Source organism: Bubalus bubalis, chromosome 9, assembly GCF_019923935.1.
Source record: "Bubalus bubalis isolate 160015118507 breed Murrah chromosome 9, NDDB_SH_1, whole genome shotgun sequence".
Classification (NCBI taxonomy): Eukaryota; Metazoa; Chordata; class Mammalia; order Artiodactyla; family Bovidae; genus Bubalus; species Bubalus bubalis.
The window spans coordinates 80,350,155-80,367,581 of NC_059165.1; the positions used below are offsets into that span (position 1 = coordinate 80,350,155).

The following is a 17,427-nucleotide window of genomic DNA, read 5'->3' on the forward strand; positions in this document are numbered from 1 at the left end:
GAGATGATAGATAGTCACTGAACTTATTGTGGCAACCATTTCATGAAGTATGTAAGTAAAATCATTGTACTGTACACCTTAAACTTACGTAGTGTTATATGTCACTAAAATCTCAAAGAAAACTAGAAGGAACAAAATGAATGAATAAATAAAAATAGGAACCATGTCTTTTGTATATTCCTCACTGTTAGTGTTGGGCACATATTAGGCATTAACTAAGTATTTGGCAAATGAGATATTTGGAGAACATTATGCATTTTTATGAATTATTGGAGAAATATTTGGTCAACAAGAACAGTTTTTATTGTGGGAGTTTAGTTTATGATAAGTCTAACCACTTCCCTGGTGGCTCAGACGGTAAAGCGTCTGCCTACAATGCGGGAGACTCAGGTTCAATCCCTGGGTCGGAAAGATCAGCTGGGGAAGGAAATGGCAACCCACTCCAGCGCTCTTGCCTGGAAAATCCCACGGACAGAGGAGCCTGTCAGGCTACAGTCCGTGGAGTCACGAAGAGTCGGACACGACTGAGCAAGTTCCTTTCACTTTCGCTTAACCCCAGGTTACACTTGCCCCTGTTCTGTAGGTCTGCTAGTCCTGGGTGGGAAAGCACGAACACCACACTGAAACCAAAACAGATCCCCACCCTGTTCTTCTCTGGTCACTCTTAGCATGCATGTGTGTGCTCAGTTGCTCAGTCGTGTTCGACTCTTAGTGACCCCGTGGACTGTAGCTCTCCAGGCTCCTCTGTCCATGGGATTTCCCAGGCAAGAATACTGGAGTGGGTTGCCATGCCCTCCTCCAGGGGATCTTCCTGACCCAGGGATCGAAGCCACATCTCCAGCATGGCAGGTGGATTCTTTACCACTGTGCCACCTGGGAAGGTACCCTCTTAGCATAATATCTTAAAACAAAAGTTGTAGGGTTCTCTCCTTACGGCTCAGACCCAGGCTGTGACAGGGTAAGACAAGAGCCTTCTCCACGCTCCCCCCAGCCCAGGCTCTGCCCCTCTGCAGCCAGGGTGTTTGCGCTGTCAGTGTTGGGTCCTCGAAAGCAGCTCTGCCTTCCTTGGCCCAAATCCTCGGTGTGGAGAGTAAACATCCCCGCCTGGCAAACTGCTAGACACAGTTCACGTGGCCTTCCCAGATGTTTCCTGTCCATTCTCAACCAGCCTTTAATTCACAAATGCACGATACTGGATGCTTGGGGCTAGTGCACTGGATGACCCAGAGGGATGGTATGGGGAGGGAGGAGGGAGGAGGGTTCAGGATGGGGAACACATGTATACCTGTGACGGATTCATTTCGATATTTGGCAAAACCAATACAATAGTGTAAAGTTTAAAAATAAAATTAAATTAAATTAAATTAAAAAAAATAAAATAAAAAAATAAAAGTGACAAATGACCTCAAGTTCTTAAAAAAAAAAAAAAAAAGGTTTCCAGGAAATCTGGTGCTGGTTCCTTCCTAAATGAACAAGTTCTTGTGCCTGCCTACTTTTGGCTTGTGTAGACTATTGCCTTCTCATATTTAATTTAACAAAGTCCATGATTCAGAAGAACCAAAAAAACTGCCGTATGGGGTTAAACTGGGGGTATAGCACCTTGTGAACTGTCCTTCAAGGGAACCCTGAGACGATAGGATGACAACATGGAGTAAAAGACTGAATGCCCACCCCCTACCCACCATGAAATGTTCCCCACTTCTTTCTCTAACATTTTTTTCCTTTTCATCATTTTATTCCCGTGCTTGGGGAAAGCATTTCTTTTCCTTTTGGTGGAAAATGGTTGCTATCACCAGTGTACATATGGAAGGTCTCTGTGGGGTAAGTTCTGTGTAAAGTCCTTTAACAGTATGAAAAGGGAAGGGAGTGGTCCTGCCAGGCAGAGGGGGATTGTGTTTGTGGCATCGTGGAATCTGGTTACTATCTGTGGGGATCAGAAAGGCCGTTGGTCTGGACACAGCCTGGCCTGGACAGTTAATCATCGGATGGAGCTGCAGAAGAGTGTTTTTCTTGTAAGCAGCTGAGCCCTCCTGGAAACATATTGTCTTGGGTTTGTCTCTCCTCATCTCGAGCCATTCATTACTCACTTACAAATGCTGTCACTGAGCCCGGCAACTACGATGATCGGCTTCCTCAGTACTTCTGACATAAATAAAAAGGGAAAATCTTTTCAGTACTATATCTTCAAGATTTTTTTTTTTTTAAGAAGTAGAGAGAGAGACAGATAATGGAGTTGATTTTCTATTCTGAAACATAAGAAATGTTGTGGTTCAGTTGTGTTAAAGGAAATTTCTTCATGTTTAAAGTAAAACTAAAGAAGCTTATTACCACAGGATTATTAGCATTTTTTGGCTTTGTTCTTGTTTGAGAAATGCCTCAGATAGTGTAGTGATGAGGTATATGTTTATTCCCTTACAGATATTCATCAGTTATTCCTTTCATCCCACCCAGACTGAATCAGTCTCATCAATAAATGAATATGTTATAATATTTCCCATTGAACATAATAGAACCCACTTTGACTCCATGCTTCCCTGCTATGTTCACCACCTTGCTGTCCTCTCTCAGTATGATTCCTGGGAAGAGGAGTCTCTGCCTTCCTGCTTCCTGGTGTTTCTGACTTTGTAGTGTCTGCACAGTCTTATCGTGTCTCTTCTAGAAACACTTTCTTAACTCAGCTTACCATTTCACTGCCTCCTCACTGCTTGTCTAGCCTCTTTTCTCTGCCCCTCAGAGTTGGGTGTCTCAGACCAAGGCCTTTGCATTAGTTTTCTACTGAAGCATATAGTGGCCACAAACTTAGCATCTTTAACAAGATAATGTGTTACCTCAGAGTTCCCATGGATCAGGAATCTGGGCACAAGCAGATTCTCTGCTTGTGGTCTCATGGGGCTGAAATCAGAGGCAGCCAAGGCTGTGGTCTCATCTGCAGCTCAGGGTCGTCTTTACTGTCCTATCCTCATATGAGTGGAAATCAGTTCCTTGCGGTTTTAGGACTGAAGTCCCTTCTTTTCTTGCTGACTGTTAGCCAGGGACTGTTTTTAGCTCCTCGAGGCCATCCTAAAATCCTAGCCATGTGTCCCTGTTATTTCCCACAGGTCACTTCTTCCAAGCCAGGCCTCTGCTAGGACTGGGTCTCATGGAGTGGAACCCAGTCAGAGGAGTGACTGTCTTACCTCATTTACTGGTCCTCTCCAGATCCAAGGGAGGAATTTTACAGGCATGTAAAAGGAGGCAAGGTCTTGGGAGCTTCTCAGGATTCTGCCCCTCACAGCCCTTTTCCTCTGTCTGTATCTAATTCCCAATGTCATGGCATCTAGCTCTGTAGCTCTCAGTTCAGTTCAGTTCAGTCACTCAGTTGTGTCTGACTCTTTGCGACCCATGAACTGGAGCATGCCAGGCCTCCCTGTCTATCACCAACTCTGGAGTTCACCCAGACTCACGTCCATCAAGAGGCTTTTTAGTTCCTCTTCACTTTCTGCTGTAAGGGTGGTGTCATTTGCATATCTGAGGTTATTGATATTTCTCCTGGCAATCTTGATTCCAGCTTGTGGTTCTTCCAGCCCAGCGTTTCTCATGATGTACTCTGCATATAAGTTAAATAAGCAGGGTGACAATATACAGCCTTGATGTACTCCTTTTCCTATTTGGAACCAGTATCACTCAAATATTCTCCCTCACAGTTTACAGACTCATATCCAACTGCCTACGCATTATCTCTGCTTGGATACTGACTTGAAATCACAAAAATGGAACAATTGATTCCTTTGTGTTCAGTTCAGTCGCTCAGTTGTGTCCGACTCTTTGCGACCTCATGAACTGCAGCACCCCAGGCCTGCCTGTCCATCACCAACTCCCGGAGTTCACTCAGACTCACGTCCATCGAGTCAGTGATGCCATCCAGCCATCTCATCCTCTGTTGTCCCCTTCTCCTCTTGCCCCCAATCCCTCCCAGCATCAGAGTCTTTTCCAATGAGTCAACTCTCTGCATCAGGTGGCCAAAGTATTGGAGTTTCAGTTTCAACATCAGTCCCTCCAATGAACACCCAGGACTGATCTCCTTTGGGATGGACTGGTTGGATCTCCTTGCAGTCCAAGGGACTCTCAAGAGTCTTCTCCAACACCACAGTTCAAAAGCATCAATTCTTCGGTGTTCAGCTTTCTTTATAGTCCAACTTTCACATCCATACATGACCACTGGAAAAACCATAGCCTTGACTAGATGGACCTTTGTTGGCAGAGTAATGTCTCTGCTTTTTAATATGCTGTCCTTTGTGTTAGGAATATCTTTTCTTGGATATGATAGAAACTTGACCAAATTTCTTAAACAAGTAAGAGATTAATAATTCTCATATTGCAAGAAAACTAAAGGCAGGTAGTCCAAGTTGATGTAGCAATTCTACCATATCCATGTTTCAAGCTCCTTTTATCTTTCTGCTTTACTGTCTTCACCTTAGCACATGACTTTCACCCTCTAGTTCCAACATAGCTGCTATCCCTCCAGCATTACTTCCATGTTTCTGGTAGGAAGAACAGCCTTTTCTCTTTTTTTGAGGAAAAGAGACCTACTCAGTGGACTAACACTACATTTCTATTTGTTTGTCTTATTGTCTTCTTTAGTTTTGATTATTTATTTTTGGCTGTGCTGGGTCTTCAGTGCTGTGTGGGCTTTCTGTAGTCGTGGCTCCCAGGCTCTAAGGCACAGGCTCAGTGGTTGTACACAGGCTTAGTTGTCCCTGCAGCACATGGGTCACACCTGTGTCTCCTGTGTTATCACGTGGATTCTTCACTGAGCCAGCAGCACACCCCCCACACTACATTTCATTAACAGCTTCATCACATGGCAATCCTAATTACCAAGGAACTGGGAAAATTAGGATTTTTTGCTTAGCATAGTCACTAAGCGTTTGTGTTTTGTTTTGTTTTACGAGAAGGAGGAGGAAGTGAATATTGGATAGGCGGCCTACAGTACCAGCTATATCCTTACTCATGTGATGTGTGATTTTGCTGCAAGTGACTCTAGAACCAAAATAATGTTTACCGTAACACATACTCCTTTATTTTTCCCTTACGTAATGACTAGGGCTAATGTAACAGTTACATGATCCTCAGGGACCCCGGCTTTTATGACTTTCCTTTTCTCAACACATCGCTTCTGTCTCATGGTAGAAGGTGACTGCTCCGGGTCTAGCCCTTACATGGGTGCCAGCAGGAAGAAGGAAAGGAAAGAAGGAACAGTCCTTCCCTTTAAGAACACTTCTTGGGCTTCCCTGGTGGCTCAGTAATAAAGAATCCACCTGCCAATGCAAGAGACACAAGTTCGATCCCTGATCCAGGAAGATCCCACCTGCCACAGACCACCTAAGCCTGTGCACCACAACAATTGAGCCTGTGCTCCAGAGCCTGGGAACTGCAGCTACCCAAGCCTGTGCGATCTATAGCCTGTGCTCCATACAAGAGAAGCTGCCTCAGTGAGAAACCTGTGCATCACAACTAGAGAGAAGCCCCTGCTCACCGCAATAGAGAAAAGTCCAGGCAGCAGCAAGACCAGCACAGCCAAAAATACATAAATAAATAAATTCATTTTTTAAAAGCTTTTTTTCTTAAAAAAAAAAAAAAAAAAGAATATTTCCTGAAAGTTGCACAAACGTTACCTGCCTTTGTCCAGAATTCAGTCATTCAGCTACACGTAGCTTCTAGGGAGATTGGGAGATGTAGTCTTTATTCTGGGCAGTCATGTACTCAACTGAAAATCAGGAGTTCTGTTCTGTAGAACTTCAGGGTTCTACAGAACAGTCGCTTTGCGGAGGCAAGTAGTGTTCTCTGCCACCTACTCTAAACCTGGCATTCTACCACCCTTTAGTAAACAGGATGCTGCCAGATAAGGTCAGAAACCCAAAAGAGTCAAAGTCAGGGAGTCATTCTAACCACCTCCACTTTCCACATCCTCTCCCAGCCTTCAGCTTCTCCCCACTCCACTGCCAGGACCATTGTCCACATCACCGTCCTTGCCTGGACTTCCATAGGAGCTGCTAACTGATCTGCCTGCTGTGATCCCACCCCCTACAGTCCATCTTGCTCGTAGAATCTAGCATAATCTCTTTAAAGTAAAAATTGTATCAAGTCATTCCCTTGTTTAAAACAGTGTGTTTCCCATGTGAAATGATAGTCCCGTTCCCACCGTCACCTCCAAGGCCCTACACTGTCTGATTCTGCTGCCTCTCGGCCTCAGCTTTTTGAACAACAGGCTTGGTCCTTTGTCCTCCCTTTCCATTGCTCTGTTTCTGCTGGAACGTTCCTTTTCCAGTTCCCTTACCTGGTGGCTTCCTCCCAGCCCGCTTCAAATGGCTCCTCAGACATTCTCACCTAACACAGGCCCTTCCCCAACTGCCCCCCAGTGCACACACCATCTGTTATTGTCTGCCTTCACCCTGCTTTATTAACTCATTTCTTGTTTTTTGTCTTTCCGGGAAGCCTCACAAAGGCAAGAGTGTCTCTAACACAGAGGAGGAGCTTGGTGTCTTCTGTTCCATGACCTTCTTCAGGCCTCTTTGTTTTCCCTGGTACTTACTTTTATTTTTTATTTTTTTCTGATAGACCAAAGAATAATGTACCTTAACAGATCTTGAATTTGTCCCTCTTACCCATGCTGTCTCTTGCATGGAGTCAGCCTTCTTCTGGGCAGTTGCCTTGTCCAAGTGCTCTGACCTTCTGCTCTAACCTAGACAGGTAGTTCTCAGGCCTGGGGTGCACATCTGCCCTTGGACTTCCCCTTGCCATGCTGATGGCACAGAGTTATGAGTCCTGATAACATTTTCCCTCTTCCTTGCTTTAATTTCTCAGTTTTCTGGAATTGCATGTTTACTTCTGTGTAAAGGAAGGGCAGGTAAACCTTCTCTCACACTTTATTGATGATACGCTAGTTATAGAAATCTATATCAAATTAGATCTTTGAAGCATTGTTCAAGTGTTCATTATTGCTGATGACAAGTTGGTCGCCATTGTGGCTCTGCTTCCTTTATTTGCCAACTAATGTTTTTCTCTCTGTCTTCTCTTTTTCCTTGATATTCTGAAATCTCAACAGATGAATGTCAGTAAATGTAGAGTCTTTTTATACATTATGCTGGCAGTGGGTTCTTAATCTGAAGACATATATTAGGTCATAGAAAAACTTTTTTCTTTGAAACTGTCTTTTATTCTTCATTACTTTCATATTAAATCCCCTGGATTAATCCTATATGTGTTTTATCTTTTCACCTACCTTTTCTCTCATTTTGTTTATTCTACACTTTGAGAGACTTCCATGATTTTATATTCTGCCTCTTTTAATTTATTAATTTCTCTGTCATGTTCTTTAATTTCTGAAATCTTTCTTCTCTGATTATTTCCTTTTCATAGCAACCGTTCCTATTTAATAGAAGCATTATCTTCTCAAATCTCTCTGCAGGTATGAAATAGAATTTTAATTTTTGGGATTAATTGCTCCATTTGTTTTTTCTTATCCTTTCTCTTTTGTAGTGCTTGCTCTCCTATGAAAGCAATCCTTGATTGTCCATCCAGTTAGATGAATTATTCTAGGTATTTGTCACTGCTTCCTTCACTTTGAATGCATAAGTCTGGTCCCTCTGTAGGGTGTTTGTCAACTGAAGGGCTTCATTATAGGGAATAAGGGGGAAGAGGCCGATTCTAGGCTGGGAACTTCATGAAAACCAGAATGACCAGAATGGCAAACACCCTTCTTCAACCCAAACGTTTCATGAAATTTCCTTAGGAATGCCACCCCACCCCTCTAGATCATGGCGGAGCACCAGGTTGAGCTCCTTCTGTTATACAACAAATTCCTACTGCCTATCTATTTTACATACAGTAATATATATGTTTCAGTGCTACTCTCTCAATTCATCCTACACTCTCCTTCCCCCACTGTGTCCACAAGTATGTTCTCTATGACACTGACCCTTTTTTATAGAATAGGGGTGTGCATGCTTAGGGATAGCACTGGGCTGCTGTTTATCTCTGTGGTCTTTGGCACAGGCTAAGACATAGTCAGTCCCGCTTCTTGTTCCCTCCTCCTCTTAATGCCAGTCCTGAGCACACAGCCTCTCAGGCTTCTGAGAAGACTGACATCCAGACCCTTTGCAGTCCACTTCCTAAGGAGGTCTGGGCTGGGGCTTCCTCTGCTCCAGCCTTTTCTTTAGCATCATACTCCTGCTTTCTATCTTTTACAAAGCTGTTAATCTCTTGCTTGGTGATTGCTCCTTCCTCCTTGCCCTGTTCTCTGTGTTTTTGTGAGTCCTATTTCCATTGGCATTCTTTTTTTAATGTCTACCAGGATTAAATCCAGGTCTATGAAACAGAAAGTCCACATGCTAGTAACTTTAAAATAGGAGGGTGGGGGGACTTTTTTTTTTTGTTTGTCTTAAAAAACAAGTCAGGCTGTTGTGGCAGCTCCAGGAGGTGCTCAGGTACTGACTCTATTTTTTTTGCTCAGTCGCCTGGACACCTGTCTTCCATCTTCAGAACTCTCACTTCATGCTGGCAGATGGTCATGGCAGCTCCAGCCGTCACAGTCACCTTCTAGGGAGGAAGAGGAAAGGGGAAATAGGACAGATGCTGCAAGTCAGCTGAGTGTGCTGCACTTAGTATTTATGGAAAACTTTTCTTTATGACTTCTGATTACCTTTGGCCCCCACTCTTTGCAAGGGGGTGTGGGAAATTAAAGCTGAATTTAGCTGAATACAGTATTATTTCCAATAACTTAGGAGTTTGATGAGCAAGAGAAGAAGGATAGCTTTGGGTTTGCAGCTAGCACTTTTACCGTATGTTAGCAGCACTTCGGGTGTGAACGGAGGAAGCAAACACAGCCTCAGCCTAACACTTTGAACTAGAAGCACTGATCTTTGAAATGTACAAGATTCCTTCTTTCAGCCTACACTGGTTAGTGGTAAATATATGCTTATGAATGAGAAAAAATTTGTATTACAGTTTTAGATCCTGGGGTTTAGCTGTATGTATTAATATTTTCTTAGAGGTCATTATGCCATTTCTTCTCATGTAAAGGAGCAGTTTAGTAGGGATTCCAAGTTTTAAAATTAGAGCATTAAAATACTTCCACTTTAGAAGCAGTGTGTTAGTTTTTTATGCATTGCTGCTGTAAGAAGTTAGCATAAACTTAGTGACTTAAACAACACAAATTTATTATCTTATGTCTCTCAAGGTTAGAGATCCAAATTGAGTTTCATTGAGTTAAAATTAAGATATGAATGGATTGTAGGAGATAATTGATTCCTTTCCCTTTTCAGCTTCCAGAGGTCACCTGGGCTCATGACCTTTACTTTGTCACCTAAGCCAGTCATGTATCATCTTCCATTCTCTGATTCTGGTCCTCCTGCCTCCCTCTTATCAGGAGCCTTATGATTACACTGAGCCCACCTGTAAAATCTAGGATAATCTCTCCATGGTAATATCATGTAATCAGATATACACAGTAGTAGCTGGCCCTATAAGGTAATATTCACAGGTTTAGGATGTGGTGGAGAAAGCAATGGCACCCCACTCCAGCACTCTTGCCTGGAAAATCCCATGGACGGAGGAGCCTGGTGGGCCGCAGTCCATGGGGTCGCTAAGAGTCGGAGACGACTGAGCAACTTCACTTTCACTTTTCACTTTCATGCATTGGAAAAGGAAATGGCAACCCACTCCAGTGTTCTTGCCTGGAGAATACCAGGGATGGGGGAGCCTGGTGGGCTGCCATCTATGGGGTCGCACAGAGTCGGACACAACTGAAGCAACTTAGCAGCAGCAGCAGCAGCAGCAGCAGCAGCAGGATGTGGTAGTAGGAACCTGCAACAGGCAGCTCTAACTCAACTTCCAAAAGAATTTTCCTTTATTTATATAGTCCCTTAAAACTGCTGCCCAGAAAGGCCAGAGAACCCTTTAGCTGAGAACCATCACTCAGTTTTTGTGAGCAAAATTTAGACCTAATGCTTAGGAATATTGGAAGGATCAGTCTTTTTTTTTTTTTTTTTTTTTTTTTTAAGTTCTTTTTATTGTAGAACTTTAAAGAAACCCTCCATATGATGTGGTCTAGTTCATATGGCATTCCAGGAATGATGATTATCAGCAGTTGCATTTTGTTTTGCCTTTTTCTGTGAAAAATATGTAGAAAGACCTTTCATCAGAAATGTACTTCTTCCAACCATAATGTTATTGTATTCATTGATTTTGGAAATTATAAACTTCTATACTTTCTTTATAATTCACTTATTGAACTCTTACTTTTTCAGGAAAAAAAAAAATTCCAATCTCTTATACCAGATGGTGTATAACAATAGCAACAACTACTAAAACAGAGAACTCATGTTCTGAAACATGAATATTTAGGACAGCTAAAGAAAGAATTGTCGATGAAATTTCAGTGTATATATATTTTACTCTTTCTTTTTATTGGACATCACTGTGGTTCACTTTCTTTTATTGGCTTTTCCTGAAAATAATGTCTTTATAATCAAAAGACATTTTCTGTGTTTGTTTTCATTTCTGTCTTTATAGCTTAAGAAATGCATTAAAACTCCAGAAATTCCTTCTAAACATGTTCGGAACTGGGTCCCAAAAGTCTTAGAACAACGACGGCAAGGTTTGGAAACATATTTACAGGTAAGATGTGTTTCGAGCCTCAATTAATATAATGTCACTTAAAAGAATCATATATCTCAATGTTTTTTCTCAAAACTTATGGGTGAGATGCAGACCGTATCAAGAAGTCAAACATTCTGAATGAAAGGAAAGTTTAAAATTATAAATATGTTGTTGGTTGGTTCTTTTATCTTTGATTAGGTTCTATTTTAAAATGGTTATGTGAAAGTGAAAATTTAGTATAAAAGTAAAAACCAGTTTACAAGGTGTCTATTTTTCTGTTCAACCCTACAAATTGCTTTTTTGTTTTTAATTTTCCTCTTCAAGATTTGTCTCTTCCTCATAGCCTAAGATGGTAAAGCATCTGCCTGCAATGCAGGAGAGCCGGGTTCGATCCCTGGGTCAGGAAGATTCCCTGGAGAAGGAAATGGCAACCCACTCCAGTACTCTTGCCTGGGAAATCCCATGGACAGAGGAGCCTGGTAGGCTACAGTCCATAGGGTTGCAAAGAGTCGGATACAGCTGAGTGACTTCATTATTAGGGCTTCCCTGGTGGTATAGTGTCCCTAGCCTTTAGATGTTGAGTGTTCAAGAGAAAATGAGAGAAACTGCATTTTCAGTGGGCCTGGCTGGTACACGTCTGGAATCAAATTGAGAATAAGTATGTAAAAATTGCCTCTGACGAAGTACTAACTTCTTCAAAAAGTAGAATGTGTGTTTTTAAAACAATCCATAGGATTCTCTTTCCTGCAGCTATGAGGAGCAAACAGATCTACCTAAGTCAGATAAGACAAAGCAGTCTCTCTGCCAAGTGACAGAAAAAAAAAAAACAAAAGGAAAGAGTGAGGCAATGTCAACTTCTCTGAGTTTTAAAAAGTGCTAGTGGCCTCAGGTGAATAGTCAGTGTAGGCATTATTAATCCAAAGAGTGCCATGTGGCGTAGGCGCTGAGAGGAGGGCGGGGGGCTTGGGCGTCTGTGTTCATCAGGACGTGAGTCCACTTGAGGGGCTGACGCATGAGGCTGATTGACCAGGATTGAGGGGTTGGTGTAGGGGAATCTTGGCTGGGCGTCACCTCAGAGTTCTGAATTTACCATGATGATCTAACTAGGACATGTTTCTTCAAAGAAGTTGGTGTTCGTCCACAGCTGTCTCTGTAACCCCCTTCAGCGTTAAGCCTCGGTGGATTCTGGTTGGACAGGCAGCTACAGGCTGCATAAAGCCTACATCTGGTGTCCTCTACAGAGCTTTTCTGGTTGGTCATGCTTGAATGACTAGTAGCTAGAAGCTCAAGAGAGGCTGTTGACACGGGCTTGTACTTAGCGATCAGTTCACAGGCCTCTCCCCCAGTAGAAAAATTGTCAAGGAGCCATCCCTGGCCTCCCACAGTTTTTTTTGGTCTTTACAGTGTTCACAGGGGAAAGTTGGTGTGTGGAAACCCCCAGAACCCAGAGGACGGCTGTCTTCACTGCTTTTGTTCTGCTTGGGGATGTAGTAGATGGATCCTTCACTGCCTCTCCCGGCAGTGGGAGATTAAGGGAAGTAGAGACTGCAAATGACAGGGAAGTGTGTGGCGTGCACCCTGAGACTCTGTATATGGAGCCATGAGACTTCCAGAGCCTCGGGCTGCAACTGCAGAGCAAAACCAAACCCAAAAACCCCAAAACGAGACTTTAGATGTTGTACGCAAAGGGTAAAAATGCATGTTCTCTATAATTATATGGGCTTGGTAAACAACGCATTTTAATTTGTAAGCCAGATTTTCCACAGATATTGTATATCTTCAAGCTTCAGTTCTGAAGAAAGCTTTGCTCTTTCCTCCCATTGTATTTGACACATGACTCCCATTACTGCTCAGTGTAAACATTTTAAGATGTTTGTACTTTGGATATAAATATGCAGATAAAATCATCTGGCATAGAAAGGAGTTTACAATGACACTCAAATTGAGCTTAGAATTTTCTATTCTCAGAAACAGAGCTTGAAAGATGTGGTTGAATGACTGAGAGGGCTTGTTTGCTCTTGTGCGTTTAATATTCAGTTTGTTGTCAGTTAAGTCCTGAAGGAGTTCAAGGATGCTTTCTCTTCTCCCCCTTCCCTCTGATTCTATCTGTGTGCTGTGGGAGCCAAATGGAAGTTACAAAGATGAGTGTGGATGAAAGGTGAGTGCAGATGCTTGATCAATTCCCAGGGAAATGAAAAGCCTGGCTTAGGGGTCACTTCTTAATGTCTTTTGGTGTTTAAGTCTCTTCAGAAGTAAGACAGTTCCCACTATTCCTTCTACTCACCTGTGTAACTCCAGTTTGAATCCCACTCACCCTCTGTTGGAGAAGGAAATGGCAGCCCACTCCAGTACTCTTGCCTGGAAAATCCCATGGACCGAGGAGCGTGGTAGGCTACAGATCACGGGGTCACAGAGAGTCGGACACGACTGAGCAACTTCACTGCAGCCTGTGTACCAGGCTGAGCCCCAGTGTAAGCGCCACTAGCGCTTCTTGGCAGGCACCGCTCTGCAGCGAATCCGTCTCAGCTTGAGCTACATAGGATGGCCCTGTTCAGGCCCATACACTTGAGAAAGTAGCAGTACCCCAAGCCATAGCATCTTAAGCCCATAGAGATCTCAGACCTCATCCAATCCAGCTTGTCTCCTGCCCTTCAGTTAAGTTCATGAGCACCCCTCTGGTCTCAGTTTACCAGCCATAAAACAGACAGATTAACTCTTGGAAGGGCTAGAGAAAACCCTTCCTTTTGTCCCCAAAGCAACTAATACACTCTAGACCATGGATGGGTTCAACACTCCTCCTCCTCCTCCTCCTCCTACTACTAAGTCACTTCAGTCGTGTCTGACTCTGTGTGACCCCATGGACGGCAGGCCACCAGGCTCCCCCGTCCCTGGGATTCTCCAGGCAAGAACACTGGAGTGGGCTGCCATTTCCTTCTCCAATGCATGAAGGTGAAAAGTGAAAGTGAAATCTCTCAGTCGTATCCAACTCTTAGAGACCCCATGGACTGCAGCTTACCAGGCTCCTCCTTCCATGGGATTTTTCCAGGCAAGAGGACTGGAGTGGGGTGCCATTCTGCACATTTCCTGAATTGGCCCACACTGCTCTTTTATTTTAGAGATGGAGAACCAGAATTCCAGTGGGGTTAAGCAACTTGCTCACTTCCTGGAGTATATTAGTTAAAGAGGTAGGATTGGGATTTTAATTTCTTAACTCCCAGGTTAGACTCTTTTTTTTTTATGTATTGTAGGTTTTCTAAGTCAGGAGAAATTTTCAACCTTAACATATAGTTTGTCTTAAGGATATGATAATAAAAGTAAAGGAAAATAGCCTATAAACCATCACAATTTAACTGGCTGTCTGTCCCCAACCTCTTTGATTAATAGATTTTTTTTTTATATCTTTGACTTCAAAATTTAGAATCCTTTAAAAACTGTGAGCAATGTATCTGTTTTCTGTGTCAAGTCATCTGGATAGAAACAGAAATCTTAAGAATAAATTAATTTGGGTTTCCTAAATTTATTTGACCATCAAACATGGTTTATGTAATATTTTATCTCTCAGTTTGAGAGGATTTTCCACCTTTCCTAAGACCCCACTGAAACAAAGGTATAAAAGCTTAAAAAGAAATAAACCACAGCAGTTCGGTGGTGGATGGGCAGGGAAAAGAGGGGATCATCAATGGAAAAAAAAAAAATGACAGTTTTCTAGAAGATGGAGTGTTCTGGTAGCATGCGATGGGTGCTACAAAGTGAAAAGCAAAGCTCAGCCGTGAGAGCAGCCTACTCACAGCTGTGGTGGAGATAGTCTTCTGGACTTGGAGTCGGCAGGTGAGGCAGAGGCTGAGGTGAGCGGTGAGACTGAACATAGACGGGTGCCCAGGCTCCTTATTCTGTCCAGAATACATCCTCATGTTTATGACCAGGTCCAAAATTTGTAAAGACTATTTTCTTGAAAATAAAACAACACAACAAAATACTAAACAGAATGTCTGAGGAAAGCTAAAGCTTCTAAGGTGGATATCAGGGCCCCCAAGTTGACAACCCCCTCCCCCTCCTCTTACCTCAAGGAGAAGCCCATCAAACTGCACGCTCCACCCACACGCTCCTCTCAGAAGGAAGTGCTCCTGCTGACTTGAGGAAGTCCCCTCAAGCTGCTTTCTGCAGTGAGGTCTGATCACCAGGGATCTCCAAGCATTGAAGAAAAAGGCCAAGATGAATGAAAGCACTAACTCTTCAGGAAAGAGATAATTCAGAACACAACATATATCATAAAAATGGATTTCATAAATCTCAAGAGCTTCTCAAAGATATTACACTCAAAAAATGACTTTAGGGTACTGTGTGAAAGGACCAATCAGAGAACACACGAGCGTTCTTAGCTTTAGTTGTTTTATCCACTTGATAAAACTGTTTTATCCAATTGACGGGGAGCTGTCCTCCCTAGTTGGGAAACCGTTTCACAGAATACAGTGTCAAAAGCTCCAACAGAAGACGAGAGACACAGTGGTCAGTTCAAGTCTGATGTCAAGAGACACAGAGGTCAGTTCAAGTCTGATGTCCTCTTTCCTTCTGGAGGCCCAGGGAGAAGGAAGAGGAGAAAATACAGAAGTGGGGAAGAAAATAATCAAAAGAGAAACACTTAACAATTCCACCTTTACTCAGACAAGGTTCTCCAAGGGCAGAGCACAATGAATGAAGAAACCCTCTAATGCCTAGACATAATCTGGCAACATTTCAGTACTTCATCAAAGATGAAGACCCTTGATTTTTCTTCCAGAAAGAGAAAACAGTGGTTAGCAAGGCTGAGGTTTAGTTGTATCTTCACTTATTTATTTAAGGCTGATTTAGTGGGCAAGTCTCTTATCATTCTTTATTAGCAACTTTAAATTGGAAGCTCTCATGATTTTCAGACAAGGAATTTCACCAGAACTTTGCATGAACAGCACACTTGTGCTGTTTATTGCAATAATGTGGAATTTATCTTTCTGAGAAAGGGATCCATGTCTTATGTCACTTATTCAGGAACAGCAGTGTTTATGTTTTCATCTTTATCACATAGAGTGAAAAGTTATTAAAGTTTTGGGAGCTGACCAGAAATAGCGCATAGCAACTCATGACAAAGGATAACCAAAGCTAATATTTTAATCTCTTAGAAAAAAGTTCATTTGAAGAAAATAGTGCCACAGCTGGGTCAGGCTGGGTAGATGCAGAGTGCTATCATTAGAAGACCCTGTTTAGCTGACTAGGCTGCCCCTCACTCATTCTTTAAATTATACTATGTAGTATAATGTTTAATTTGGTCAGAAGTCTGAATTAAAGAGTACTGTATTTTTTACTTTTCCAGTAGTGCCTGAGGTATCTGTTAAAATTGACCATGTGCACTTGCAAATTTCTAATCCCTTGAGTGCAGTGAACTATATATAATCAGATGACATTTTTAAAGCGAATCTCCTGTATCTTAACTTGACTGCTTGATCTGTAAGAAAAAAGGTATGTTAAAATTCCCCATCTATGTTTTCATGATTACTGATATAGTTGGGCTGAGTACAAGCATCCTTTTTTTTTTGTTGTTTGCTTATATTCAAATAGTATATTTAATTTTTATCCATGTTTTTTATTAGTTCCCTTTTTGCTGAATTTTTCTTTCCTTGCTTGCTTTTGGACAGGTGGCAAATTTCTTCCTCCTTTTTCTCTTTCCATTTTACCCCCTTAGTATGTATGTATCCTTTCAGTGATTCCCTATTATCTTTAGCTGCCTCCTGAAATTTACAAGGACCTTATAATGTTTTAAATCTTATCACCTTGAATGTAGGATTCTGGGTTGACAATTCTTGCTTTTTTCGGGCACTTGGAAAATATTTCAAAACTTCATTTTGCCCCCGTGGTTTCTGATTTAAATATCCACTGTCATACTAATTGTTTTTCCTGAATATGTAAGATGTTGCTATAAACTGGCTGTTTTCATTGTCTTTGTGCTTACTCTAGCATGGTGAAGGCAAGATGTTTTATTTATTTTGTTTATTGAAACAATTATTGTTCAAATACTGTCTAATCACTTAAACATCTCAGGGCACAGAATGGATACTCCTATGTGCTGTGCTGCGCTTAGTCGCTGAGTTGTGTCTGACTCTTTGTGACCCCAGGGACTGTAGCCCACCAGGCTTCTCTGTCCATGGGGATTCTCCAGGCAGAAATACTGGAGTGGGTTGCCGTGCCTTACTCCAGGGGATCTTCCCGACCCAGGAAGCAAACCAAGGTCTCCTGCATGGCAGGTGAATTCTTTACCAGCTGAGCTACCAGGGGAGCCCTGGGTACTCTATAAATATTAGTTAAAGAGAGGAGGAAATATAGAAAACTTTTATGCTTGAAAAATAAAAATCAAATGGCATTTTTTCAAGATTTTGTCTTTGTCTTTGGTTTTCAGAAGCTTAACTATTATGTGTCTTGGTTTGTGTTTAAGTTTTTCCTGTTTGGAATCCTACCAACTTGTTGAATCTATTGGTTTATCTCTTTTGCCACACGTGGAAGTTTTTAGCCATTATTTCTTTGGGTACTTTTTCAACCCCTTTCTCTTACTCCTCTCTTTCCAGGACTCCAATAATGGGAATGTTCTATTTTTTATTATAGTTGCACAAGGCCCTAAGACCTTTATTTATTTTTACTGTTTCTTTCCTTTGGTCAGATTAGATATTTTGTTTTGTTTCCATCTTCCCCTTCACTGATTATTTTCTCTTTTCCTTCCATTGGGCCATTGAACCCTATACTGAGCCCTTTATGTTATTGTATTTT

General features: G+C 42.2%; 1 protein-coding gene across 7 annotated transcripts in view; it reads left to right on the forward strand.

Moving 5' to 3' along the window:
• Nucleotides 1-17,427, forward strand: part of SNX24 (sorting nexin 24) — a 175,213-nt gene that overhangs the window by 100,855 nt on the left and 56,931 nt on the right. For 5 of the 7 annotated variants that reach the window (XM_044947812.2, XM_025293015.3, XM_025293013.3 and 2 more), the window contains one exon: nt 10,552-10,656. The exons of the other annotated variants lie outside the window; for them this stretch is intronic. In XM_044947812.2, coding sequence (XP_044803747.1) covers nt 10,552-10,656 — 105 coding nt within the window. The remainder of the gene's footprint in view (nt 1-10,551; nt 10,657-17,427) is intronic. 7 annotated transcript variants of the gene reach the window in all.